The 26,517-nt window shown below is 50.7% G+C and overlaps 6 protein-coding genes across 6 annotated transcripts; 4 read left to right on the forward strand and 2 right to left on the reverse strand.

The window, feature by feature from the left end:
- Positions 1 to 1,606: 1,606 nt before the first annotated feature.
- Positions 1,607 to 2,341, reverse strand: LAJ45_06376 (uncharacterized protein; the record flags this gene model as incomplete). Its single annotated transcript, XM_046115940.1, has 1 exon — positions 1,607 to 2,341. One exon carries the CDS (start codon positions 2,339 to 2,341, stop codon positions 1,607 to 1,609), a length of 735 nt encoding a protein of 244 aa, XP_045971049.1.
- A 2,346-nt stretch (positions 2,342 to 4,687) lies between these two features.
- Positions 4,688 to 5,867, forward strand: LAJ45_06377 (uncharacterized protein; the record flags this gene model as incomplete). The annotated part of the gene is made up of 5 exons (XM_046115941.1): positions 4,688 to 4,719; positions 5,279 to 5,282; positions 5,382 to 5,397; positions 5,591 to 5,662; positions 5,716 to 5,867. The coding sequence occupies 5 exons, from the start codon at positions 4,688 to 4,690 to the stop codon at positions 5,865 to 5,867; spliced, it is 276 nt and encodes a 91-aa protein (XP_045971050.1).
- Positions 5,868 to 5,960: 93 nt separating this feature from the next.
- Positions 5,961 to 9,379, forward strand: LAJ45_06378 (uncharacterized protein; the record flags this gene model as incomplete). The annotated part of the gene is made up of 4 exons (XM_046115942.1): positions 5,961 to 7,034; positions 7,088 to 8,380; positions 8,432 to 8,569; positions 8,705 to 9,379. The coding sequence occupies 4 exons, from the start codon at positions 5,961 to 5,963 to the stop codon at positions 9,377 to 9,379; spliced, it is 3,180 nt and encodes a 1,059-aa protein (XP_045971051.1).
- Positions 9,380 to 12,002: 2,623 nt separating this feature from the next.
- On the reverse strand, positions 12,003 to 13,097 carry LAJ45_06379 (uncharacterized protein; the record flags this gene model as incomplete). The annotated part of the gene is made up of 3 exons (XM_046115943.1): positions 12,003 to 12,260; positions 12,326 to 12,689; positions 12,766 to 13,097. 3 exons carry the CDS (start codon positions 13,095 to 13,097, stop codon positions 12,003 to 12,005), a joined length of 954 nt encoding a protein of 317 aa, XP_045971052.1.
- A 5,288-nt stretch (positions 13,098 to 18,385) lies between these two features.
- LAJ45_06380 (uncharacterized protein) lies at positions 18,386 to 20,557 on the forward strand (the record flags this gene model as incomplete). The annotated part of the gene is made up of 5 exons (XM_046115944.1): positions 18,386 to 18,745; positions 18,801 to 19,074; positions 19,132 to 19,276; positions 19,334 to 19,919; positions 19,970 to 20,557. 5 exons carry the CDS (start codon positions 18,386 to 18,388, stop codon positions 20,555 to 20,557), a joined length of 1,953 nt encoding a protein of 650 aa, XP_045971053.1.
- Positions 20,558 to 23,970: 3,413 nt separating this feature from the next.
- LAJ45_06381 (uncharacterized protein) lies at positions 23,971 to 25,737 on the forward strand (the record flags this gene model as incomplete). Its single annotated transcript, XM_046115945.1, has 1 exon — positions 23,971 to 25,737. The coding sequence occupies one exon, from the start codon at positions 23,971 to 23,973 to the stop codon at positions 25,735 to 25,737; it is 1,767 nt and encodes a 588-aa protein (XP_045971054.1).
- Between the last annotated feature and the right edge of the window lie 780 nt (positions 25,738 to 26,517).

The raw sequence follows: 26,517 nt of genomic DNA on the forward strand, positions 1-26,517 counted from the left end.
CAATTCCACGAAAGAAGCGTTTCCACCACTCTTCTCCGGGTCACCACCAAGCACTCGTTTGAGTACTGCTGCACGTGACGGTGTGTAATAATCCAAACGCTAGGCAAATAATTATCGGAAATATCATAACGCTTGACATTCCCCTCTCCGTCCCGTAGCTACTAGTAGACTGCCTCCTTAATCAAGGCGACCAACAGACACCAATGCCATGTGACGAGGTTATCAGCAGACCGCCAAATCATGTTCTTGGCCCATCATAATCATATCCCCGCGCAGGTATGGTGACCTTAACTGTGACTATGCATGGATCCCGGTCACTAGAACGAGGCCATGGCTCCCCAAGCTCACGCTGGTTGATCGCCGGTCGCTGGGGCTTTATGTAGGTGTGCGCCCTCAGTAATGAAATGAAGCGGATGGCTAGTGTTCCATCAGGCGCGATCATTCGCATCCTGAGTTTCATCCGATGAATCTGTCAGTATTCAAAGTAAAGCTTTGTGAGGGGAGGTCGAGGGACGATAGACGATAGACGAAACGGCCCACTGCAGACAACTGTCCACACCGTCGAGCCTGCTGCCTGCTGCCATCACCAAAAGCGGAAGACTTCTAGACGCCGCGCACCCTGCCAAGCCCCACGACCGATCCTGGCTGGCAATCGATCTGATTTGCACACAAGCCTTTTTTTTTCTTCTCCTTTCCTTTGACCACCCGTGCGTGCCCCGCCATGTGAAAGCGGGGTGCAAAAAAAAGACAAGCGGGGTATTCGACCCCAGATTTTCGTTCCCGGCGCTAGATGTGCCACTTTACTTTTCTTTTGGCTTACTCTTGACGCTTGACGCTTGGTGATTCTTGGTGCTTGGTGTGATGTGTGTATGGAGCTACGTGGATAGGACAGCAAGACCGGAGGGGGAGAACTTATGTAGGTGCTCGACTTGATTATAGCTAGTGATATGTACATTATGGGTATCTAAGTGCGGGGAAGAGGTGTAAGAAAAAAACCTAAAAACTAAACTCCATAGCCCTTATGTGTAGGGGATAACATTGATCTCTCTAAGTTGGGTATATTTTTTTTCGCTCGCAGCAATACTGATATGAAAGGAGAAAAAGGGGAAACAAAAAAAGGGGGGAAATGCACATGAAGGGTATTGTATTTTTTTTGATGATTTGTTTGTTCGAATTTGCACTTGTAATCTCGTAGGTACTACTCTTCTCCCTCCCGATCACTCCTCATCCTTCTCTTCCATCTCAGCCATTTGTGAAAGAAACGGAAACATGAAAAACAGCAACAGGAAGATAATGATGAATGGTTGATCGGGAGAGAGAGAGAGAAAGAGACCAGACAGAAACAGGCAAGGAATCAAGAAGGAGAAGGAGACGGCAAGAAGGTAAAAAGAACCAGCAGAAACGACTCGCAAGAAAAGAGTTTTAAAAAAGCCAGCAAATCCGGGAGAGAGAAAAAGAAAATCGTCATCATCCTGCAACGACCAACATCTAACTAACTTTCCCCCTTCTTCCCCGGTTTCCCTACTAAAAACATATCCCCTCTATAAGACCCTTTTCCATCTCCCTATTTCGGCCCTGTCTCTTTCTCTCTCTTGTAGTCCTTTTTTTATCTTCCCACAACGCCACCGCGCTGTGAGACGCCATCAAAGAGCCTCATACGCCCCTTCATAACGCCCCCGTCGCCAGAGATCTTCTCGCCAAACTCGGCGCCAACGCCCAAGATCCCTCCGGTCTGCATCTGCTGCGGAACCACCATGGGTCGCCGTTGCTGCTCTTCAACGAGTTTTTCGAGAGGCGCGCCGAGAACGTGGTACTTCTGCCACTCGATTGTTGGGCAGCGGTAGATCTCTTGCGGCTTTGGCAAGTCCTTTGTTGCTGCAAAGGCGGCGCGCTTTCCGTTGCGCTTCCTGGTCGCTGGTGTGGTACCGGGATTAGCAGATTTTGCGGATTTACTAGTGGACTCCTCGTCTGAAGACGAGGATGAGGATGTGGGGTGCCCAGCGGCGGCGAGCTCCTGGATATACTCGATGAATTCGACGGGCTTGTCGAGCGCCTGCAGACGCAGCTCTTCGAGGGTCTGAATATCATTGCGCGCGCGCTCGCGCTGTAGCATCAGCAGGCGGAGAGTGCTTCTGAGCGCAATGGAGTCTGTGTTTGTCGATGTTGCCGCAGCAGATGTAGACGCGGACGCAGACGTGGATGTGGATGACGCAATAGGGGGAGTCGCCACAGGCGTTGTGGTCTGCGCTGTGGCTCTAGTTGGTGTGGCGCCTGCGCCGGCGATATCAACATGATTGGAGGGGGCGCGTGAAGGCGCAAGTGGTGCGTCGATAGGAGCCATGGGCGGCGATGGTGGAGGTCTTGGGGTCTGGGCTGGAGTGGACAGCGGAGAGTATGCGGGAGATGGGTCTAGATCATCGGCATTGCTGGGGGGTGTGTGTGTCTGGAGGGCGGGGGAGGGGGCGCGGGGGATGGAGGATGCATTGGTAGGGCTGGGGTTTGGAAGGCCCCTAGAAGGAGTGAGGACGTTGCTGGAACCGCGGTAGCAGTGGTGTTAGATTGTTGTTGTGGTTTTGGTTGTTGTTGTAGAGAGCTACATGGGCTAGGAGTAGTAGTAGAAGGATGACCCGGTGTAGTGGTAGCGGGGATGGTTGAGGTGGTGGAGTGTGAAGGCGGCATGGAGGGGTTTAGAAAAGTGCTTTTTGGGGAGGACAGCAGTGGTTGATAGTTGTTACTATGCGGCAGTGGTGTGGTTGTGGGGCCAGGTAGAGGGTTGTGGTAGGTGGTAGTGGTAGATGGTTGTATTGGTAGAGGTGGGGACGGGCAGACTACGACCAGACAGGGTGACAGCGGAGGCGGAGGGAAGACAGCCGAAAGACAACCGAAAAGAAAACTTTAAAAAAAAGTCAAGCAGGTTGCTGTATGTTGTGGAGGGGTTAAGGGGAAGACAGACGGAGGAGGAGGGGGTTCTTGTGGGGGGGGGGGGGAGGTTGTGATTGTGGTGGCAGTGGATGTGGTTACTATGCAGGTTAGGGGGGTCCGTTGTGGAGGCGTTAACTTTGGTTGCAACTTGCTTCAACCACTGCCAGGAGGAAGGGGGGCCTGCAAATGTGTTGAGCTGTCGTTCCCTCTTGGAATAAGGCTAGGTATGACGCGAGGCAACTGCAAGATACATGTATTTCCTTGGCACGTGTCCCGAGCGTTTTTTCTTCCCTTTCCCGCAACAGCTTGTTATGTGGTTGCGACAAGGGTTCGATTCGTGGTTCTGTCGATCGTCAAAAATTCTTTTTCGACAAACGAAGCTAGCTATGTATGCACGGTCAGGTAGATAGAAGTACAGATACACGAGGTAGAGTGGGATGGGACGAGCTGTCACGTAATAGGTAGGGAGAGAGAAGTGAGAGGAAGGGAAGGAAGAATAGAAGCACATATTTGATTCTTCGATCGCTACATGTAATTTCGGCATCTCTCTTCCCTCCCCCGCCCCTTTCCATTTACTCTGCCCTTCGCCTCTCTTCGGGAGGTGGGAGACGTGAAATATGGAAGGTGTGTGGAAGGGAAGGGAGGATGGATTGGCTGATAACGCAGGTGTGAGTGGGAAAAACAAAAACAAAGTGTTTGTCTGTTTGGCTTACATCACCATTTATCATTCGGAGGACGTTCTCAGATATCTAGCCAATGGGTATATATCATCATGACGATGCTGCTTCCCCCCCAACCCTCTGCTTTGTTTCACCGAATAAGAGGACTCATACTACAATTTGTTAATAGCACCCAATGAACAGACCCTTTCTCTCCTCCGCGGCCGAGGCAAGACTGTTTGATCGGTACATATGGACTCAAATCTCTACTCTGGTGCGCGCACCTCAAAGTGCAGTACAGAGACCACTCGATTGCTGTAAAACATCCCTGTCACGAGATGCAGCCCATTCTAACGCGATGAGGAATATCCTATTGCTCAACCCCATCCCTGCACCCCACGCGTTAGCACTTCGTGATGTTTTCCGCTTTCGATCTCGCTGCTGACCTTCTGGCCTGGCATTGGCATTTTCAACAGGCTGGTTTGAGAGGACATTTTGCATTCTTGGTCTTCCCTATCTGGGTTGCTTGTTTTTCTGTTTTCTTTTTATCTGCATCGGAGCTGGAGATGGTAGATGAGTACAACGGGCGATGATAACCACCAGATTATGATCATTGAACTGCTACTGTTACTGCTACAAACACTCATAAAACGGTTTGACTCATCCTGCTCTTATTCTTCAGCATCACCTGGAGTATCGCACCGATCGAGCGATAACATTACCACTCTACATATATATCCAGAACCCAACTTTCCTTTCTATCGTTTCACCGCACACATTCGCACCACACACACACACCCCAACTGCCCTACCTTGTTTTTGTTTTTCGCTTTTCGCTTTTTTTTGTTTCGCACGGGTTCCTGGTCCCTGGGGCACTGCTTTACCGGAAGCTTGCATCATATCTGCCGTGTTGGTTTTTCTGCTAAAGTTGGTATGGGCTCCTCTTTAGTACAAGCACCATCATAGAGCTGCTGCCCCCGTTCCTTCTCCCCCCCCCCCCCCCCTCTCCCCTTCCTTCCTTCTTAACCCCGCCCTCTGCCCTGCCAATACCATGCCCTGCCTCTTTTACAAATCAATCACACAACTGCTGAATTAGTTACGCGACAATGCAGGGGGAAACGAATAGGAACCCGGATCCGTCCGCACGCCCTTTCCCTTCTCCTCATCTCCTGGTTGTCTGAGAAACCACTTTACGCGCGGACACGTGAATTGATTATCGATTTTCGCGTGTGGTGGTGGTGAGCGGTGGTTGATAAAAAGTTTTTTAAGTTTTATGTGCTGCGTGCGTTTTGAGGCCCCACTCGTTCTCACTTGGATTAGCGAGTGTGTATGCTCTACATATAGCAGAGCACAGACTTGACTGAGGAAGCTTGAGTGTGCACGTCTCTTTTCGATCTTAAGTCTCACTCCGAGCCTCGCTTGTATATCTGTCTACTTACTTATCTGTCTCTCCCTCCCCCTCCACACCTCCCAACTCACCCCTCCTCCTCCACCCCCCCCTCCTCCCCCTTGCCAAATCTCAACGACGGCCGGCAGGTCTTCATTCTCACTAGATACGAGCTCCTCCTCCACACCCCCGCTATAGCGGAGAATAATTGCACGCGTTAGCTCCGGACCCTGCTGGTATACTTGGCAACAACTTCGCTGCTCCTTCCGCGGCTGCCTAGTTATTGAGTTAGCTTCTTCGTGGGAAGTAGAAAAGTACTCGCCCACCCACACACGCACACGCGTATTTTTTCCCTTCCACTTCCTCCCTCCCGCCCGTGTGCTGGTTACTTATTGTGCCTTGTTGATTCCTAGACTCGAGCCTGGACGTGTATGTGTAGAAAAAAGGAGGATCCTCAGCATTCACCACCAAGGCAGAAGAAGAAGCTTTGAGTTGTGAACGATCTTTTTTCTCTCTCTCTTTCTTTCCCTCCGAATTTCTCGACGTTACTCTGCGCAACGCAATCGTTCTACGGGCTTCTCGGCACGCTCCAAATCTTTATCTCCCCATGTTTACGAGTTAGACGGTGCCTTTCTTTTTGGTTCTGCGTTTTGGAATTCAGGCATTGAGCTTGTAGGGTGCGGTGTTGGTGGTCGTAAGTTCATATTTACTTAACCTCACTCACTAGCTTACCACTACGCACGATAGACGATACACTACATACACGTCTTATACATACATACTACGAAACAATCTACATACCAAGGGGGGACGGCTACACTCCCAATTCCTCTCCATACATCCTTCTGCCTAGCCATCGCCCACGCACAGCCTACCTTGATACCATCGCTACCGCCTGATTATCGATTGTCGCCCCTCGTCCAGGTTATAAGCACAGTACCTCCCCAATAATCTACGTACCTATCACAGAACTGTACCCTACCAATATCAGCATGGAGGAGGAGGAAGCGACACAACAAGCAACCCAGCCCCTCCCCGGCCACGAGGGTGAGCCACCATCGAACGCAACTGATTACACTGGCGTTTTATGTCTCCTCCATCCGGCGTCTACCCAGGCCTGTGCGGCTGTGGAACATCTATCACGCCAGCAACCCACACACGTATTGAAAGTCCCAGGTGAGTTAAAGAAACAAAGTGACAGCAGCGACACAGCAATACCAGAAGCGAACGGAGCGGACGAGGACGAGCCGGCTACGCAGCTAGCAACGCCCGGCCAGGTACAGAGTGATGTGGGACTAGATATTGCGCTACGGTTATCGCCGGGACCTAAGGATCCGATGTTGGGATTTGTGTTTGGTAGAAATCCACATAGATGCGATATCGTGATTGGGGAGACGCAAATGTCACGGAGGATATCGAACACCCATTTCCGCATCTTTCAGAACCCGAAGGGCGTGCTAATGCTGGAGGATTTCTCGATGAATGGGACGTGGGTGGATGGGGTTAAGCTAGGCGGAAAGAATCCCCCTGACGGAGGGCATGGGAACGGCAACACACATGCATTATTTGCTGGGAGTGTAATATATATGGCGCCAGGGGAAGAAATCATGAGATTTCTAGTTAAGATTCCGAGTCAATCTGGGAGCCGCATTTGTTCTACGGGGGGAACGCCAGGCATCTCATTTGGTATTGATCCCGGCCCAGCTCCTTTGCCAACTACGCCGAGACTGCCTCATCTTCGTGGCAATAAAAAGTATCCACCGTCACCGGGCAACAACAAAAACCTCGCGGCCATTCGACGTGGGGCACCACCACTGCAAGATAACGAGAAGCATAGCTCAATAGCCATCACAACCGATCCTGGATGGGATGGAGGTGATACATACAAGATTATGGAAATCATTGGCGCCGGAGCGTTTGCAACTGTAAAGAGGGCTGTCATCAAGAAGACTGGTGAAGTTTTCGCGGTCAAGATGATTCAGAAACGAGCTTTTGCAAACCAGGCCAACGGTGGGAAAACTTCCGGTATGAGGAAAGAAGTAGAGATCTTGCAGAAGTTGAACCACGTGAGCATTCATGCTGTTAAGATTATGTAGCGTCAATGCTGATTGTTTACTAGCCTAATATTGTCAGCTGCTCCGCTTGTTTTGAGGATGCAGCGCACATCTATATCGTCATGGAGTATGTAGGAGGGGGTGATCTTAACCAGTATCTCAAGAGGAATGAGTACATGCCGGAAGATATGGTCCAGGAGGTTTCACGCCAAGTCCTGAATGGTATCAAGTACGTTCACTCGATGCGTATTTCACACCGAGATCTTAAGCCAGACAACATCCTCATAGCCTCTGAAGAGCCATTGATGGTCAAGATTTCCGATTTCGGTCTTGCCAAAATGATTCAAAGTGAGGAAACATTCTTGAAAACCTTCTGTGGTACAATGCTCTACCTTGCGCCAGAGGTCTACCCGGGCTATGCAACAGCAATGGTGGTCGGCGGGGGCAGTTTCAAACGTAAACGAAATCCTAGGGAAGTCGCCGGGCGCGAAGATGCTCTCGGCGCAAAAGTCAGAAGACGATACAGCGAGGCTGTTGATATGTGGAGTCTTGGCTGCGTCATACATATGCTACTAACCGGAAAACCAGCATTTGAAGGCAAGAACCAGGACGACATGCTGAAAACTATTTTGAAAGGCTTTAGGAATACCGCACATCTCGATAGGGTTCTGGGTCGGGGATGCGATGTCGTCAAAGATTTTCTGGGGAGGTTACTGCAGGTCGATCCCATTAACCGAATGATGGAGACAGAGGCCTTGGATCATGAGTGGCTAAAGATGGGGAGCGAACGCTCATCATCCAGCATGGAGGAGGATCAAGAAGATGAAATATGCCACGAAGGTGATAGGTACCACATGGTGGAGAAACAGCGTGAGGAATGGACCAAAATACCATCATCAATTCCAGGTAAATGGGTGGACTCTGTGGATGTAGATGAGGATGCATCTGACGGAAAGAGTCCTCCCAAACTGGAAGACGATGCCCTCTCTGGTGCTGTTCGAAAAATGAGCTTTCAAGCAATGCACTCTCTGAGAAAGGACCAGGTGGATGATTCAATCGGTGGTTCTTTCCTCTCTGTAGATAATGCCGATGCCGAGTCTCAGGTTGGTAGTAGGATGTTTCACCCTCCCCCAGATATTTCTATCAGGGGATGCTCTAGTGAATCACCCGACGATAATGCTTCGATGTATTTGACCGCCTCCGTGGGACTTCCAGATAACAAAGGCTCGACATCCGAAGAGGCACCTGCGGTGTATGACAGGCAGGCCGAGTTTGCTAGCCAAGCGGTACCAGGATCACAAGTTCGCGCCGTGGAAGATTCCGTTGCCGGTGCCGCAGCTTTGGTAGATAAGCTGAGAGTATATTCACCTGCCCTAGGAGAGCCAAGTCGAGGACCTAATGTACCGCAGCAGCAGCAGCCAAACGGGCAAAACCAGGTTCCAGCGAAAAGTCCCGCCGCAGAGGGTTCCAACTTCTCGTCCTTCGATGACCCAGCCGTAGTCTATTCTACGCCATATTCGTTATTGAGGGCTCCTGAGAGTTCCCAGGTACCACCACCATCTCAGAATAATGAAAACCATCTTCCATTATCCCAGCCATGTAACCTTCCGCTATCCCAACGAGATTACCCGCTATCTCAGCCAAACCCTCAATTCTCACCGCTAAATCACCCATTCTCCCAGCAAAACTTCCCGTTATCCCAGCCCAACCTCCCGCTGTCCCAGCCATGGAATGTCCAGTTGGAGCCAAGGAACTTCATCAAGCCTAAAATGTCGTGGGGAAAACTTGTGCCCATTGAAGGATCAGTCCCCTACAAACCCATATTCCTGAACCGACAGATAATCCGTATCGGCCGCTCCTCAAGTTGCACCCACACTCACCCAGACCCGCGGATCTCCAAGATACACCTCGGACTGATGCTGGCCATACCGGGCTTGTCCTGCCAGCCACCCGATGATAACAGCTGGCGGCCGCAGACACACATGAATGCTTGGATCAAGGTCTGGGGAACTAACGGATGCCGCCTCAACGGCAGGAAGAAGAGGACGAACGGTATCGCAAGGGTGTATAATGGGGATGTAATACACCTCTACTGGGATTCGAGTAATAAAAACGATTTCCTCGCCTTTCGGTGCGAGTTTACAATCGGCAGCCACACGAGGTATGAGCAAGAGATAAGCGACGAAGACACGGGCGTCAGAGAGAAGGCGGCGGAGAATGCGGAACGCGGGAATAATATGCATGCCAGCATGGCTACTACTTTGCCGATTGAGAGCTCATTTGAGGCGTCCCTGAAGCGGTCCAGCGAGGGATCCAGCGAGGGGTCTAGTGAGGGATCTAGCGAGGATGTTGAGTGAAATGGGAGAGGAGTAGGGAGCGGCTATGGCCCGCTGTTATGAGTAGTATGCATATGATGGGGATGATGTTGGGGGGAGCAAGGGAGGGGTTGGTTTTTTTTTTCTCTTCCTTTGCGTTTTGCGAGGTTTATATTATTATTCTCTGTTGTTATGATACCTCCATTTTACTCTTTTCTGGTTCTTTTTTTTTTGTCCCTTATATTAACAAAACGATACGGTGGAAGATAGCAGCATATATTTCCAGTATGTACTACTACTACATGTACTGATACTATCATCTCTTCTTCTCCTTTCTGCTTGTCCCATTTTTGCAGATTTTCTTTTTCATAGCTATTCTTATCGGGTTTCTCTTCTCCTTCTTCGTTATACATATGCACAGCGGGGGTATCTCATTCTGGAGTTTTTTTCCCTTCTTTCTCTGTACTCTAGATTGACTAAATCTATTGTTGTCTGCCCGGGGGGGGGGGGGGGGTGTGGGAGGGGATGGAGGTTGGGGGGTAAGGTATAATAGTGAGGGTATCTCGAGTCCAAAGAACGGAGGGGGAAAAAGCAAAGGGTGATTGGTTTTTTTTGGTTTTTGGATACCCATTTTGTTTCCCTTTATTTTTTTATTTTTTTTTTCCCATTGTATGTATCTTATCTTCCTCTTCTTCTTCTTATTGTTGGTCGCTTTTTTCTGTACTGGGCCGGGATGCATGGGGTAAAAAAAAATGCGTGAAGGATGAGATGGAATAAGCTCGAGTGAAATGAAATGAACGGGTTGGGTTTTTATGGGATTTGTCAGGTCAGTCGGTCAGTCAGTCAACCAGCCAGATGGCAGGAGCAGCGAAAGGAATAACATCGTGGGAATTAATTATCATGAAAGTGTCTACCTTATTCAAATGTGAAAAGAAAGAAAAAAGTGAATGCGCCGTAAGGGACTCGAACCCTTCCCAGTTGCTATCTATTCTCATGGAAGGCAACTATGATACCCCTTCACCAACGGTGCTGTGGTGGTTGCTAAAGGAATGAGTAATACAAAGATAAAAATTGGTTTCTTGGCTTGGCTACTTACTCCGCATGATACAGGGATTGTTTTTATGCAGGCGCAGCTCTGACTTTACTGGCCCCCATACTCTAGGTGTGCTTAGAAACTCAGCGGCACTGCAAAGCCAAGCAACTTATGGGACGAACGGGACCTCCAATCATGCCAAGATGTGGGTTTGTGGTCCGGAGCTTGGCTTCGTGGTTGATCACGGATTGTCACTCGCGTCTTTTGAGTCGAGATTATATCTTGTGTTGACGCCTGCATAAGTACGTCGTATTTATTATTCACCGGCTGTAAGGCGCGACCAAAGTGGTTATGGACGGCTCCGGGCCGGAAAAAAAGACTTGGACCAGTTCAGTCTACATGTGTTCTGTCTGGTATGGAGGCGGGGAGTACATGGACCATGTAGTACGCCGTGCGAAGCTTTCCAATATCTCGGGGGAATATGACCACTGGAAACATGATGTAGCTCCAAGAGGAACGCTGCCAAGCAATAAGAACAAAGCACCGAATTATTTAGGTGCATGATCTTTGAGACATGGTGGTCTTAAATGTAGGGCTGCCTCCCTGCTTGCCTCGACCAGTACCAGAAGCAATGTTTCCGAGGCCAAGTATACCATAGTGGCTTCCCCGTTAAGAGATTATCATGGCCCAAGAGCACTTAAACCTGCGCCTACAGCATATCGATATATTATACAAGCAGCAGTCGCACTACGGGAATGTTCACGCATACAACCTAATCACCTAGTGGCTAACCATACGATAGATAGACCTACCTCATATACATACCCACATAACTCTTGAACACACTGGGTATCCCATGATGCATAATTAAAACCACATATACTCTATCTCATAGGCTCGAAAGCCTGGTTCAACATGGTTATGAAGGACCAACGAGTGATAGTTGATGATCCATTCCACAGACGCTTTGAGACACTATCTTGGTTTAGCTCAAGGAACTGTCGTAGTAGAAGGTTCTGAGGTGGTTTGTGCCTTATATCTTTTTATTACAGGGGTTTCTATCGGGGGATAATAAAATAAATTTGATCTCCCACTCAATTTTGCTAATTGTACTCATTGATCTATGTAATCAATCAATTACTGTAATCAATCAATCAACTTTGCTATCTGCTGGCACCAAATGCAAGGCCTGCACCATACCATAGCATTCTCAACCATCAATAAGACTCAGAATGGTCGATAAATACACATCCCTACAGTCAACCCAGGTGCCTCTAGCTGGCTCTAACTACATGTAGCTCATGCTCAAGGAAAAATTCATAACTTTCATTTCCTCAAACAATACAAAACAGTACAAAGCAAGGAACCCTTCACTCCAGTCCCCATCTATTCCACAATCACACAGACACACCTATCAAAAAAATGTTCAAGAAGGTCCCCGCGCATCACTGGCAAAATCACGCCGCTCCCCTATTTTTCTGTTCCGATCCCCCCCACCAACCGGCCGGCCTCCTTCTTCTCCACTCTATTCTACTCCGATGCGTTTCAACATTACTAAGTCAAAAAAAAGGGAAAAGAAACAAACAAAATTACAATTGGTATCAATCTTTTGCGCATAAACTAGCCCCGCTCCTAACCGAAGCTTTTTCTCCACCAGCCGCTGTTCAGCTTCTCGCTGAGCTGCCTGTAGTGCGCCATCTCGCCCCAGCAGTCCCGCCCCCACTCGCATCCGGCCATGTTGACGACAAAGTCGCGGTCTTTCTCGTCGTAGAAAATGCGTGGGTCATCGGGGGTGTCTGCACATGCGCCGGGAGGGAAAGAGTTGATCATTCGCTGCGGGATGAAGGCTGTTCCAGTACGGATCCAGGGCTGATTGGTGTACAAGTACTCCTACCGGAAATGTTAGCATCTCCATCGTTATGCCATCAGCCAGTCATAAACATAAGGCAACATACCAGAGCGTCTTGTTCTTTGTGTTCCCACTCCATGTGCTTCTGCTCATAGCCAACCGGGTCCCACCAGATATCGAGTAGGCGCTCACTCCACTCGCTTCGTTTGATGAGAAAGCTACCTAGGTTGAAGCCACCACAGTCCTGTGGGACAATGAGGTTGATGCTCTCGGCTTTGTCGTCGCCGACGGGACTGAGGGCGGCCTCGTCGAGGTAGAAGAATTCTTCTTTGGACGGTGGGTGAGTGATCTTGAGAGGGTTGTAGACATTGATATCCCGGTAGGTGACGTTCTGCAGGTGTTTGAAGATATGCGACTGTAGTGAGATTGAGGGCTCCATGATGAAGGTGTGGAGATCCATCCACCAGAACCTATCCGTTCCAGGAATATTAAAATCCATTTTCCAGAGTGGTTTAACGGGTAGGGAAAGGGCGGGGATAAACTCACCACTCAGCCTTAGGATACTGCCTCATCGTCTGCTTGATGACATCGACCTTCTCCCAACTCTCTCTCCACTCATGCGCATACCTCTTTTTTGTGCTCATGTCCTTGATCTCCAAGTGGTATCCCCAGCGCTCCGCATACGCCTTCTTGTTTGCGATCGAGTCCCTCTCTACCGCCCACTCCTTTGCGCCCTTCCACGTCATCACTCCACCGCCCTGGTTGGCCGCCAAAATGATAACAATTTTACTGCCTCCAGAAACGCCGCGGATTTTGCTGCTAACTGGGTTGTGGTGCACATACGTAAACACGAACAACACTGCCGCCACCAGCAGCATTATCACAGTCGTACCTCTCGACCGCCGCAGGAACAATCCCCGCGCCCGTCCAAACGCACCTGAAGAATACCGGTAAGGGGTCGAAGGCGTTGCCGAGAAGGCTGGCGAGACTGGCGAGTACGTGGGTAGCGATGTCGACAGTTTCCGCAGATGCTTCCCCAGGAACTTGCGTGCGCCGAACGAAGGATACCCATTCGCCGCCCCATTAACCCCTATACCCCGCCGTTTATTCTGCTGTTGTTGTTACCGTTGCTGTTGGCCCACGAAGGCGAGCTCCCACGCGGGGAAGGCGAGTGTGCCCTCGACGTTGGCATTCCCGGCGTTGGTGACCGGGAGCCGGGGAAGTAGCTTCCACCGCCTGCTTCAGAGGAGTCCCCCATAAGGGGTGTATGAGGAATTGGCGGGAGTGTGGAGTGATGCGTGGATAAGGAATTGTTTACTGAGACTGATGATGAAGAGTTGACGCCGATATTTTCGAGATTTGGAGGTCCGGTACTGCTGCCGACGGTGGAGCGCCGACGTGGTCTGTTGGTGGGTGCCACGGTGGGTGGTTGGGGGGGTTGACTGGGGGGTAGGTAGACTTTGAGAAACTTCTCCACCACCGCGAACTATGCTAGCTGGCAACAACCAAGACTTTTTTCTCTTTCCTTTCGAGGGGGGAAAAAGATATGGAGCCAAGAAAGGGTGAGGTTGTTAAACTTTTGATAGAAGGGGGTGAGACCGGAATGTAATGTAGGATGGCTTCACCGACTGATACTGACGTTTCTGCTGGTGTAAGGAGGAGCTTGATATCGACTGTGCTCTCCTGGCTGTTGGTATGCAGTGCTACCAAATGACGGGTACTTGCTTGAATGCTTGATTGCAATAGGTATTATGTAGCACGCAGAGTATGTAGTTCACAAGTAGAGTAGATAATAACGGCACTGAACAGAAGAAACGAATGTGATGGGCTGTGATGAATATCTTCCTCCTCGAAGCAAAGCAGGAGAAGAGGGGCAAACAGTACAATTAAGAATTCGAAGGGAAGGAGGAGTAAGTACGAGCACTGACAGAGGAGGAGGAGGAGGCAACTAGTTATGTAGGTAATGTAAGAAAAAGAACCAAGTGCAAATAATCTCACTCCCTTGGACCATGAGGGTGGGAAGGGAGGACATCAGATATTTCTTCTTTGACCTCTTGGCCTCCGTTGTTCCTTCCTGCACTGGGGATAGACCTAGGCATCCGAAATGAGGATTACGGGCTCAAGCTGCCCTTATCGAGTCCGAGATCTACGTAACGAGTGCTTTTCCAGGCACACAACCGCAGTGAGAAACTACACTTTAGAAGGGTGGAATCGAAAGTCGTCTATCTGTCCTCGAGTAGTACGTACGCACTCGCTCTCTCAGATCACCCAACCCATTAACCCCAATAGAATGCAATTGCAATCCATGACAAACAGCACTCTTTCATGGTAAGGAAGGAAGGAAGGAAGGAAGGAAGGAAGGACTCCAATAAACAACCCCATGTAAGAACATATCCCGATGCATTGGCTAGATCTGGGTATCCAACTTTTCACTCTCACTCTCACTCTGGTTTGTACCCCCTTTGAACCCTTTCCATCAATCAAAGTAAATTCCCGTTTCACGCTTTCTCCAGGGCCTAGGGAGGGGACCTGACAGGGACGTTTCGCCAACAACGCTTGTTTGCATGCGGCTAGCCAGTTCCCGGAATAACCCCCTACCCTTCTTCGCTTTCCCTCCTTTTTTTTGATGAGATCTGATCTTGCAGCAGCTCCTGGAGGAGAAGGAGCTGAAATACCTAACCCTGGCTATCTACCATTTCAGCCTCAGTTTGACCCCAGCGCCGCCACGTTTTTTCAGCTGATCCTTCTTCTTCCTCCGCTTCCTCTCCTTCCATCGCTTACTCCACTCTATCCACTGGCCTTAGTCTGGCACCGCTATTATTAGAAGCCCACCCAATTTCCAGGTTTTCCAAAAACCAAATACGAGGCCCTTTCTATCCCATTCCCACGGACTACAACCCGACCACCGCTGTCAAATGTCGGGGGTGGCCTCGGAAAAAGCTTAAGATGCCCCTCCCCCAATGGGAACCATTTACACCCCAAAGATGCATCGGTAGAGCAGGATCCGGAGGTCGCGGGTTGGGTGCAGCTTGATTATTACATTGGCCTCGGCAGACGCTGCAAGCGAGTGAGGGAAGGGAATTTCTCGATAGAAATTCCTTTCTTCCTCCCCTCCCCTCCCCTTCCCTTCGTATTCACCCCCCGCCTTCCTTCTGGGGCGGTTTTCGGCATCAAGTGCGGGCTCCCAGCTAGCTAGCTAGTTAGCTAACGGAAAGAAAGAGGGCACTGAGCTTTCGTCCCGTGGCAATCGGCAATTAGACTTTATGTTTGCAGATTTGCAAATTGTGGATAAGCAGGTTTAAGTAAAGTGGCAGCTTGTACCGGGCGGTGGTAATGATGTGGAAAAAAAGTAAAAATAAAGGAATAGGGGAATCGGTTTTCAGGGCTCACCACTCTCACTCACAGACGCTCACTCGGTCACGAGAAGTCAATCTTACTTTTTCTATAATTACAATTTTCATATAACCAGAAATGGTTTGTGTTATTGTTATTATTGGCAATGACTGGGGTCGTGCCGATTACATATTGTAGTGGGTAGTCCAGCGGGTTATAGATTGACAGCTATTTACAGGTATTCAGCCGGGCTTTCGGCTTATATATGAACTGTTCGTGATACCCGTGGATATTTGGCGGATACGGAATCATCACACAACCTCGTATTCCTATTCTCAATCATACAGCGCTTTCTTACACAGCAATTATTAGACCGCGATAGACCGGGATTTAGGTCAGAGTTTCGACTGGCAGAGTGGGGCATACCTCACGTATAACAGACTCTTTCTGCTCGGACTTACAGAATTTATGGGATTTGTCCTGTTAGAGCAATTATGTTGAGGTTTTCCACTCCTCATGAGTCATGATGTACAACCTCTGCTTCGACTTTGAATCCGGGTTCTAGCTATGAGTCTGTAGAAGGGTTATGATGCAAATTTGGGTCCGGATTGTATGTACTTATGCATATACATACGTGCTTTCTAGTCTAATGATAAATAAAAGCAAAGTTAGCAAAGATTAGTCACCTTGATTAGCCGTTCATCTTTTCAGAGATCCTCTTGTCGATCCACTCTTTCAATATGCTATTACTCAGGATTTCAATCTCCACTTTGACATTCAGGAACAGCATTTTCTGAATCTCACTCCTACACCATATAGCGTTAACCAAACCACCTGAAAATTCCAACAAGGCAGGGGATGGAACTCACCTCCACTCCGGCACCCTCTCCATCCACTCCCTACCCAGCATCTTCACCGCCTTCCTCCTATCCCTCTCCGTCAGAACCATAACCCCCTCCACCTCCCCTTCAGCACTCTTAATAACCCCTTCAAGATCACCCGTCTTAACACCCAACCACTCAACCCTCTCCACCGCCAACCTATGGCTCTCATGCGCCAGCGCAATACTCCCAAACTTATACGTCGCCATAATCTCGATCCCATACGGGTCCATATCCACCACCGCAAACACCGGCAGCGCCCCCGACAGCTCCTTCACCAGCTCCCGCGTCGCAACATCCGGATACCCCTTCCCCGTCACCACAATGCCCTTCCCCTTCCCCTTCCCTGCGTCGCCGCTGCAAAGCGTACGGAACACCGCCTCCTTCTCGACAATCAGCACATACTCCACGCCCCGCCCCACCACCACCTCGCCCGCCTCGCCCGGCACGATGATGCCCCGCCGGGAGCAGCGTAGCTGCGGCCGTTCGCGGTGAAGTCGCCGTGGGCGAGGCCCTTGGCGCTGGCGACGATGCCGAGCGCGTGCCGGGGGACGCGGAAGGTGGCGGTGAGGTCGTCGATGATGCGGTCGACGGCGGCTTGGGTGCGGAAGAGGGTGGGGTGCTGGTAGAAGATGTCGCGTTTTGTGGTGGGGGGGTGGGGGTGTGGAGCTGTGAGGGTGGTGTGGATGATGGTGAGGATCTTGAGGATGCAGGTGAAGCGGTGGGCGGAGGTGGGGAAGGAGATTGCTGTGGGGGTGGGGTGGGGGTTGTGTTGGTGTTGGTGGCGGGGTGGCGGGGACGGGGGGTGAGGAGGAGGGTGAGTGGGTGTGGGCCGGTGGGGGAGAGGAGGGCGGTGGTGAGGGAGTGGAAGATTGACTCGATTTGGTGGAGGAGGTAGGTGCGAGTGATAGAATGTGCAGTGGGAGGTTCGGTGGCTTCTGTGCTTGTGCTGCCTGTGTTTGTGCTGCTACTGGTAGCTGTGCTAGGAGTGATCTCCGTGGTATCAGTATCTGTAGTATCAGGACTGTGCAGTCTGGCCCTTTTCGTGGGTGGATATTCTGAGTGGGAGTGGTCCTGCATGTCTTATCACTCGTTGTGACTGGTGAGATGTGGTGATGAGGTTGTATCAGGTGATTGATGATGATGATGATGGTGATGATGGTGATGGTGATGATGGTGGTGGTGATGATAAGATTTTGGGTCCTCTTCGAGCATAGGAGGCTACTTGAGCGGAAAGCCATAAACCCACTTCACGGGTATGTAAGGTCCCAGATAGCTGCATGTATGTACTGTGCCAGTCACGGTGAGTACGGCATGTAGGAACCCATTGCCGACACTGACTGCAGTTGGCTTGCTTCTCCCACAAACTCTTAGCTTAGATTAAACCGAGTCCTCGACGATTTCGGGAGGCTGTCCTCACACAGAAAAGTGTGTTCGATACCTGAAAAGCAAGTAATTATTCTTATGGTCAAGGGTGGTGGTTTATAACGCATTGGGCTGATTTGGGGTGCTCGGGATATATGCCAATTTATATAATGAAAGGTGGCAATATAGGTGTTGTACCAAATATGGAGAAGGGTGTTGGTAATAATTATAGTGATATCTAACCAACTTAATTGAACATCTATTAATCTATTCTGTTCCTGGCTAAAAGCAGGCACATGAATTTTTAACGTACCCAAGCATTTCACTGAATCTCTTCAAAAAGTCAGTATAATACATGTACTTGCAATTTTGCTACGTCTCTAGAGAAAAACCCCAATTCCTCAAACCCCCAGAATCCGAGTGACAAGCACCGCACGCACATCTGTGGCGCAAGCTCCACCCAAGCCACTGCACACCTCTACCACTCCACACACACCCCTCCACCAACGCCCACCGTGTCCCATCCCCGCGTCCCCAGGCCTGGCCACCCCACCACGTTCCCCCCCCCCCCCCCCCCAAACACCACAATGGCCCACTACACCCCCGCATCGCTCGAATCTCTTCTCAAGAACCTCACCCTAACCGACGAAGAGGCAGACCACGAGGAGATCCTTCGCCACTGTGACGGCCTGCTCAGCACCAACAAGGCCCATCCTCGCGCTCTGCACACGAAGATCGTCGCCCTGCTCAGCCTTGACCGCTACGACGATGCGATAAAGGTCATTGAGTCTGTGGATGGCCAGGCGGTGGCGGAGACGGCTACCCTCGAGAGGGCGTATTGTCTGTATAAGCTTGGTCGGCTGCAGGAGGCCGAGGAGGTCGCGAAGAAGGCTGCAGACGGCGGGGATAGGAATAAGAGAGGGCTAAGACATGTCGAGGCTCAAGCTGTTGGTCTCCTCTTCCTCCATTGGGCTGGTGAGCTGACTGGATGTGTGTGTGTAGGCGTATAGATCGGAGAGGTTTGTGCATGCGGCGAAGATATACAAGGAGCTGGCGGATGGGATGACGCAGGTCGATAATGAGGATTATGACTTGAGTGTTAATACTACTGCGGCGGATGCGCAGATTATTTGGGCGGGGCAGGGCCATTTGGTCAAGAGTACTAAGCCCGATAGAGGCGCTTTGGATGCGTTTGAGACGGCGTTCAATTCTGCGTGCATCAGTCTTGCGAGGGGAGAGTATGGACAAGCTTTGGTACTGCTGAAAAGATCGAAGGGTATGTTGTATTCAAGTATAAAGCAATTGAGAACTGTATTGACTAGAGTGATCATAGATCTTTGCAATGCTCTCGAGGACTTGTCGGACGAGGAAAAGAAACTGGAATTGACCCCCATTATCGCCCAAGAAGTATGCGCTCTCATCAACCTCGGACGAACCGAGGACGCAATGGCCCGCTCCCAAGAGCTCGGAGTTTCTACGTGAGATTTCCCGTATAATGCCTGTGCCCCACAAAGCTAATCAAGCTCCTCCAATAGCCTTACAGACACAGCCCTAAAGCTCATCGCAACTTACAACGAGATCGCCGCAACCTCCTGTCTGCCCGACTACAACCCCCACAAATCCGTTATCGCTGCAGAGACTGCCACCGCATCAGCAAAGACCACGACCGCCCGCCCATTCATCTTCCAAGCCCGCGCGCTTGAACGGAACGACGCCGTAATCGACTTCCAAGTCGGCAAGCTCTCCTCCGTCAAGGCGAAGGCTGCGAAAATCACACAAACCTACCCCAACGACCCAGCAAATGGCGTGATCAGTGCAGCTGCACACGCCGGGAATGTCAAGGGCAAAACGGCAGAGAATAAAGTTGAGGCTTTGTGGACGGCGAATCCAAAAGATATAGGGCTGGCCTTGACACTGGTCCAGCTCAGAATAAAATCCAAAAATATCACTGGTGCAATCCAGACAATGGATAAGCTTCTTTCCGCGCTGGAACCAGAACAACGGTACCAGCCTGGATTGGTCGGGCTCTTAGTAGCACTGTACCAATCACAGGCCCGAAAGAAGGATGTGAAGGACCTATTATCACAAGCCAGCGACTTCTGGAAAAACACAGATACCCCCGTAAGTGCGCCTGTTCAAAGCATTGGCCATAAAAACCCTAACAATCATAGAATGCCACAATCCTCCAAGCATCTGGCAAAGCACAGCTCGACTCTGACGACTCCGCCGACCTCCGCGCCGCCGGTGAGCTCTTCACCTCCCTCCTCTCCGCCGACCCCACGAACAAGTTCGCAACCGCCGGCCTGGTCGCCTCATACGCCACCATCGACCCCTCGCAGATCACCCCCGCGCACATCTCCAAGCTGACGCCCGTGCAGACACTCATCGCCGACATTGACGTGGCGGCACTTGAGTCTCTCGGCGTTGCGCAGCAGAGCCGGAAGCGCTCCGCGGAGGAGGATGCGGGACCCAAGGTGAAGCCGAAGAAGGTCAAGAAGAAGAAGACGAGACTGCCGAAGGATGTGGAGCCGGGGAAGGTGGCGGATCCGGAGAGGTGGCTGCCGGAGAGGGATAGGAGTACGTATAGGCCGAAGGGGAGGAAGGATAAGAAGAAGGCGGCGGGGGCGACGCAGGGTGGGCCGACAGCGGCGGGTGAGAGCTCGGAGGTGCTGGGTGGGGAGTTGTTGAAGAAGGCGGGAGGTGGGCCCGGTGGGGGGGCGAATAAGAAGAAGAAGAAGAAGACGGGGGGGAAGTGGTAAGGGGCTTGCTGCTTGTTTGTTTGTTTGGGGGGGGGGGGCTTTGTGGTTTTGTGGTTTTGTTGTAAAAAATAAAGAGCGCATTTAGTAGAATGTAGTCTACAGCCTGTCAATTTTTATTGTGTTTTTATCGGGCTGTGAATGTTAATTGCGTTCCTATCAAGATCGAAGACCCCCCGCACAGCAGATGCACATGCAGTGAAATGCAATTAAAAGCTAAGATATGTTAAACTACAGTACTAAGCAGAATCTCTTTATAGCGATACTGCATATAGTTATACTCTACATCTTGTTATTAGTGGTCCTGAAATACTGTTTTACCTATCTATCTTTACTTATAATGATACTCGCCTTACCAGGATATAGATATTCTGTCCCAACCGTATCCTTATATCGCTCTAGAGTTGACTGCAGAGTAAACCTTCCAGAACATGCCCAGTAGCATATGTACCAGACTGACTACATATATTGATAAACCCGACAACCCACCTCCCGCGAAAACCCAACACACCCTCCACGCATGCGCGCATCTTCCGGCCAGACCCACCCCCCATTGTGCAGATAGGCAGGCAGACAAGACAGCCCAGCTAAGGCAACAGTGGAGGCGCAGGTTCATGTGGCGTAAAAAACGTCTCTCCGTTCTGCCGGGGGCGTTCCAGGCTTCCAGCTAGCTGTGCTTCTGGAAAGAAGGGAGGAAGCACAAGGGGCTCATGACGCATACGTTCAGTTACCTAGCTAGCTAGCATGGTCAGTGACAAATACTGCCAGCCAAAAGCCTCCGCAAAAAAGCAAGACGTCGACGTAAATCAACAAGCAACAAGCAAGCAAGCAAGCAAGCAAGCAAGTAACAGTAACGGCCCAACATGGCCACCGCACGCACAGCCGTTTCATCGCAGTATACACATCAACACCTCTACTCCAGATCAGAGTTTCACATATATACCACACGTATGCCATGACATGCCCTTGTGCTCTACACCACCACCATCTCAACCACCTCCACCCACCATAGAGTAGGTAGAGGAGGTAGAGGATGTAGACAGCCCTGTTTGAGCGCTGCAGGATAGATGAAACCAACCACGCTTGGCAGTATTGGCATCCAATCGAGTGTGGCCAATCAGCGTGCGTCATACGTTGTCACTCGCACTGCCACTGCGGCGGTTTGGGTTCGCGCTTGGAGGAGGGAGAGAGAGGGGGGGGGGGGGTGGGTTTGGGTAGTTGGTAGGGTGTGTAGTAGGGTGTGTAGTAGGGTGTGTAGTAGGGTGTGTAGTAGGGTGTGTAGTAGGGTGTGTAGTAGGGTGTGTAGTAGGATGATGCTTGTACTATATGGGGGAGTGGACAGGTAGACGTAGAGGTGCGGCGTAGCACGCGCCCTGGGTGTGGGGGGTATGGGGGGGGGGGGGGGACTACATGTATTTAGCCATGGATCACTCGAAAGAAGAATCTTGGATCAGAGCACGGGGATCGTCGGCTGGGTAGGTATGTAGTTGGCGAGAGAGAGCTCACGTCAGCTAGTTTAGTTTTAGTTAGGCCTTGGGTTTTTGTTTTTGTGCTTAATGGGGGGAAATGGGGAATTTTGGTATAGAGGAGAGACTCTGATTTTGGAAGCGAGACAGCTACTCTAGCTGGGCGCTTGATGTGTTCTGCTTAATTAGCCGCACAGGTGCAGCGCGCCGCCGGTAGAGATGGTATTCATGGAAGCTGGGGAGGAAATAAATGCCTTTGGATGCACGTCTGCGGTGCGGTGAGGTGCGGAATGTGGGTTTGAGACCTTTTTAACGGCTTTTTTTTTGCATTGCCGTGGAAGGTAGGCAGGCAGATAGGCAGGCAGCAGAGATCTAGAGGCACTATTTGTAGAGTAGCGTGAGGACTTACATCATGTAGTTACATACATGTACATGTAGTTATATTGTAGGCGGCTTGGATGTGAATGTAGGGAAGCTACAGGAATTACGCGCTCTGTGGGTATTCTATAGTAGGGACATTTCGGAGGCTGGCTACAGGATGTACATGTAGTTAGTAGTTGGCGGTGAGTGGTGTTTTTGGGATATTGTTTTGTTGTCAATTACGTAGAGTAGGGTTCCCTGATCATGAGGAGTCCTGGGGTTCCACATTCACGCATACTCTCGCGAGAAGAGTTTTCTTCAAGGTGGGTCTGAAACACACGATGGTGTAATTAATAGGCCGGACGGCTTCTTGACACTTTATCTCGTCCTGCGTACCTACATAGGCGAGCTCTTGGCCAGCCTGTCTGTGGTTAATTGTGTCTGATTTGGGTGTGTTGCTAAAAAGAAAGGCTGGTCCGTGAGATGCTTGTCCTGTTACACACATGCTGCGAGCTTAAAAAACCTAAAATCGACTGACTGGTGACTGAAATAGAGCAGTAGCTAACTATCTCTGTCTGTCTGTCTGTCTCTCTCTGTCTCTCTCTCTCTCTCTAACTATTCTCACACGCACATCATCAACCTCCCAGGATAGGTTGCGCCCTTTCAGGTCCAATATCCGCTCGCATTGGTTTATTTCAGTGCCTTAATACATCATCCCCGAGAAGCAGCAGCAGCAGAATCAGTCATTTGGAACACTGCTACATACAGAACGTTGGATGCTGGCCAATCATCCCCTCGCCCCTGAAACGCTGTCCAGCGCTTAAACATGAGTGCACCCCTCTCCCCCCGGTTCGAGTTGTCGCTGCAGGGGGCCACTAGCCGATATGGGAGGGGACGGGGGAGAGCAAGTCGACTCTTGTAGTTACAGCGTGCAGCAAGCACAGGCAAGCAGGGAAGCAGCTATGGCGAACGACCTGGGTTACACAACCGCCATCTAAGTCGGAGGGAACGAAAAGTCTAAGACTGCGAGAGAGCAAAGTCTCAGTGAGTGCGACCTATGGGATGTCAGCAGACGCATGCGGAGCTGTAACGTATCCAATCCCTTAGACGCCTGAGAAACCAGCCTTTCCGTGGCAAGGTGTCGAGGAGGCGGGACAATGCAACTGCTATTAAGATACGCCTTCTGGCCCTCTGTCGAGGTGGTGGTTTTTTTTTTTTTACCTTACACTTTTATGGTCTTATTTCAATATCTCTCCCTCCCCCCTCCCCTCCTCCTCCTCTACCTCCTCCCTTTGTCGTTGACGACAGCAACGACTGGTTATTCGTTTCTTTTCTTTTTCTTTTGGTTTTTCAGCTGTTTTCAAGTCTCAGGTAGACCATATTATCAATTCTATTAGTTCTTTGGTCTCGTTTTTCATTCTATTGCACTTTTACTTTTTATTATTAGATAGACCCGGTTGTCTTTTCTCTGTTCTCTATTTTTTTTTTCTTTCAGGAGAAACCTCCTCAGTCCTATACTTTGGGAGTTATTTCGATAAAAAAAACACTAGATATACTAATTAGAAAAGTCCTCAAAAACAACCATTTACAATGTCACCACCATTCCTTACCCTGGACCCCCGGACATCTCCTCTCCACCTTTCACCGCATCTCTCTCCAGAGTCCCCAAACAACAGCGACAGCGACTACACAGACAGCGTCTCTCCATTGACGCCCTCCCCGGTCGGCCAGAACCAGCCATACCGCATCTCCGGCTTCACCGCCTTCAACTTCAATCTCAGCCCGGTCTCACCCGCAGAGGGTGCCGGAGCGCACCCTGCAGACGCCTCAACAGCTAGCCTAGTGCCTCCAATCCCACCGCGTGCGTCGCCGCCACCACCGATAGTAATACCCCAACAGGCCGCACCGGCAATTGTGCAGTCCAACGCACTCCCGGGAGGCGTGCACAGAGAGGCACACACAGATATTGTAGCAAACGAGCCCGCACCACCGCCATATGAGCGCTACAACCGCCGCTCCATGCCCATTGGCGGCGTCCGCGCGAGCAGGGCTAGTATCGCCGCCCACCAGCTCCCGACGGACCTCTCTATCCCTGCGGCCGCCCACGCCCGCGGACAGCACCCGCAGCGATTCGTCTCGAATGCTAATGTTCCAAGACGCTTCAGCGGGCAGAGACAGGTATACCCACTGGCCCTCAGCGGGGATCTTGCCCGCAGCCAGAGCCAGCGGAAGGCGTCGTGGAGGATATTTGGTGCTGAGGAGTCTCTTGATGGAGGTGAGAAGAGACGAAAAATTTCAAAAAACACCAAATGGATCATTGCCATAATCGGTGCGACGGTCCTGATCTCGATAATCGTTCTCGGCGTTCTCTTTGGAACAATGAAGAACTCAAATTCTGCCAAGGCGGCAGATTCGTCGGTCCCGTCGTTCGATGTAGCGGGCTTCCCCGTGTTGCCTACGGGCGTGGTTGTGATATCACCGCAGGGCCCGGCGGAGACGCCGTCAACGACGTGTGTGCAGCCAAAGACACTGTGGAGTTGTGCGCTCCCTACCGACTCAAAGTTCCCGAGTAACAGCTCGGGGCTGCCAGAGTTCATCTTCACGATTGCGCTGAAAAACGGCACAAACAGCAAGACGGGCATCTGGACGCCTGTTCCAGCCCTCGTGCCAAACGACACTGACTATGCCGCAGTGGCCGGGGAGGATGGCATCGTGGCTGATAACAAGATCGGGGAGCTAACACAGTTCTACCTGTCCATGCAGACGGATGAGAGCAAGCCCATCACCATTGCCTCAACCTCAGTATCAACATCATCCTCTTCTGAAGATTCCTCAGAAAACGAGAAGCGCCAGGCGCCCAGCTCAGCAACAGCTCAGATGCTCCCGACCATCCTCCGCAACCAGCAGCTCCGCCTCTTTGACCGCGGGCTCGAGACCGAGCACTACGGCTTCTTTGTCCACTACAAGAAGACCATCAACGTCCTCGCCGCAACAACCGCGGAGGTCACGGATTTTACTAAGGCCTCCGACGACCCGAGCGGCGTCAGCGCGGGGATCAGCGGCGCGAAGCAGGTCACGTGGGAGAACACGAGGTTGAGGGTCGTCATCTGGACGAAGCAGAGGACGAGCGGGTACAAGGATCTGATTGGGGAGCAGGGACAGAGGTACCCGAGCACGCCGAGGAGCACGGATACGTTTTTCCCGTATGCGGTGAGCGTGTTTGAGGATAGGGCGGGCGAGAAGGGGCCGGTCTATTGGATGCAGGAGGGGAACCTGGTGAAGAATACTGTCCAGGAGGAGGAGACGGATCCGAGGGGGTGCTTCTGTGAGTGGAGGAATTGGAGGGATGGGAACTGAATGATGATGGGGTTATGATGATGAATATGGGGTGTGGTGTTTCTTTTGTTGGATGGGCCCTGGTGGTCGGTTTGTATAAAAGTTTTTTTCTCTTTGTTTGTTTGGACTTTTACTAGTGGTATGAAATAACGGACGCTCTTTTGGACATTATGGGGACTCTTTTTCTTTTTTCTCTCTCTTGTTTTTGGGTTTGGATTTTCAGGCGTTTTTTTGAGTAGCTTTTGTTTTCCTTCGTCTCTTTTGTTTTGTTTAGGGGCTGGGCCGGGGATATTACTATTACATATAGATATTGGGGAGGCGGGCTTAATGGGAAAAACTAAATTATCGATGGAGATGACAGAAAAAACAGTAACTACTATAACTACTTATACTCTAATAATGAAAAGCTAACAACTACCTTAATACATGCATACAATATTGTGCTTAAAACTATGCTGCTGTGCTGCTCTCTCAGGGACGGTTCGAGGAGAAATGAAAGGGGTGAGAGGAGTTAAGTACAGTGACAGAGCAGAGGATATGGGGCCACTAGTTACATTGGTACTCTGGTTAAGTTGGAAGAAATGGAACGTAAGATTCCGCAATCTGAGGCCATCTTTTCGTGCTGGAGTATCCGGGATTAGGGTGAATATGCATGGAGGAGAGAGAGAGGGAGAGAGATAAGTGGCACACGCCCGGCTGATCGTGGTATCGAACTTGTGAACTGTGCCAGGGATATACCAGAGGGGAGGGAGCGGCCATTCTGGTACTGATGCTGATCGATCGGGTGGGATATTCTTAGAC

The sequence above is a fragment of the Morchella importuna genome (genome assembly GCF_003444635.1).
Source record: "Morchella importuna strain M04M26 chromosome Unknown Morimp01GS018, whole genome shotgun sequence".
NCBI classification, from domain to species: Eukaryota; Fungi; Ascomycota; class Pezizomycetes; order Pezizales; family Morchellaceae; genus Morchella; species Morchella importuna.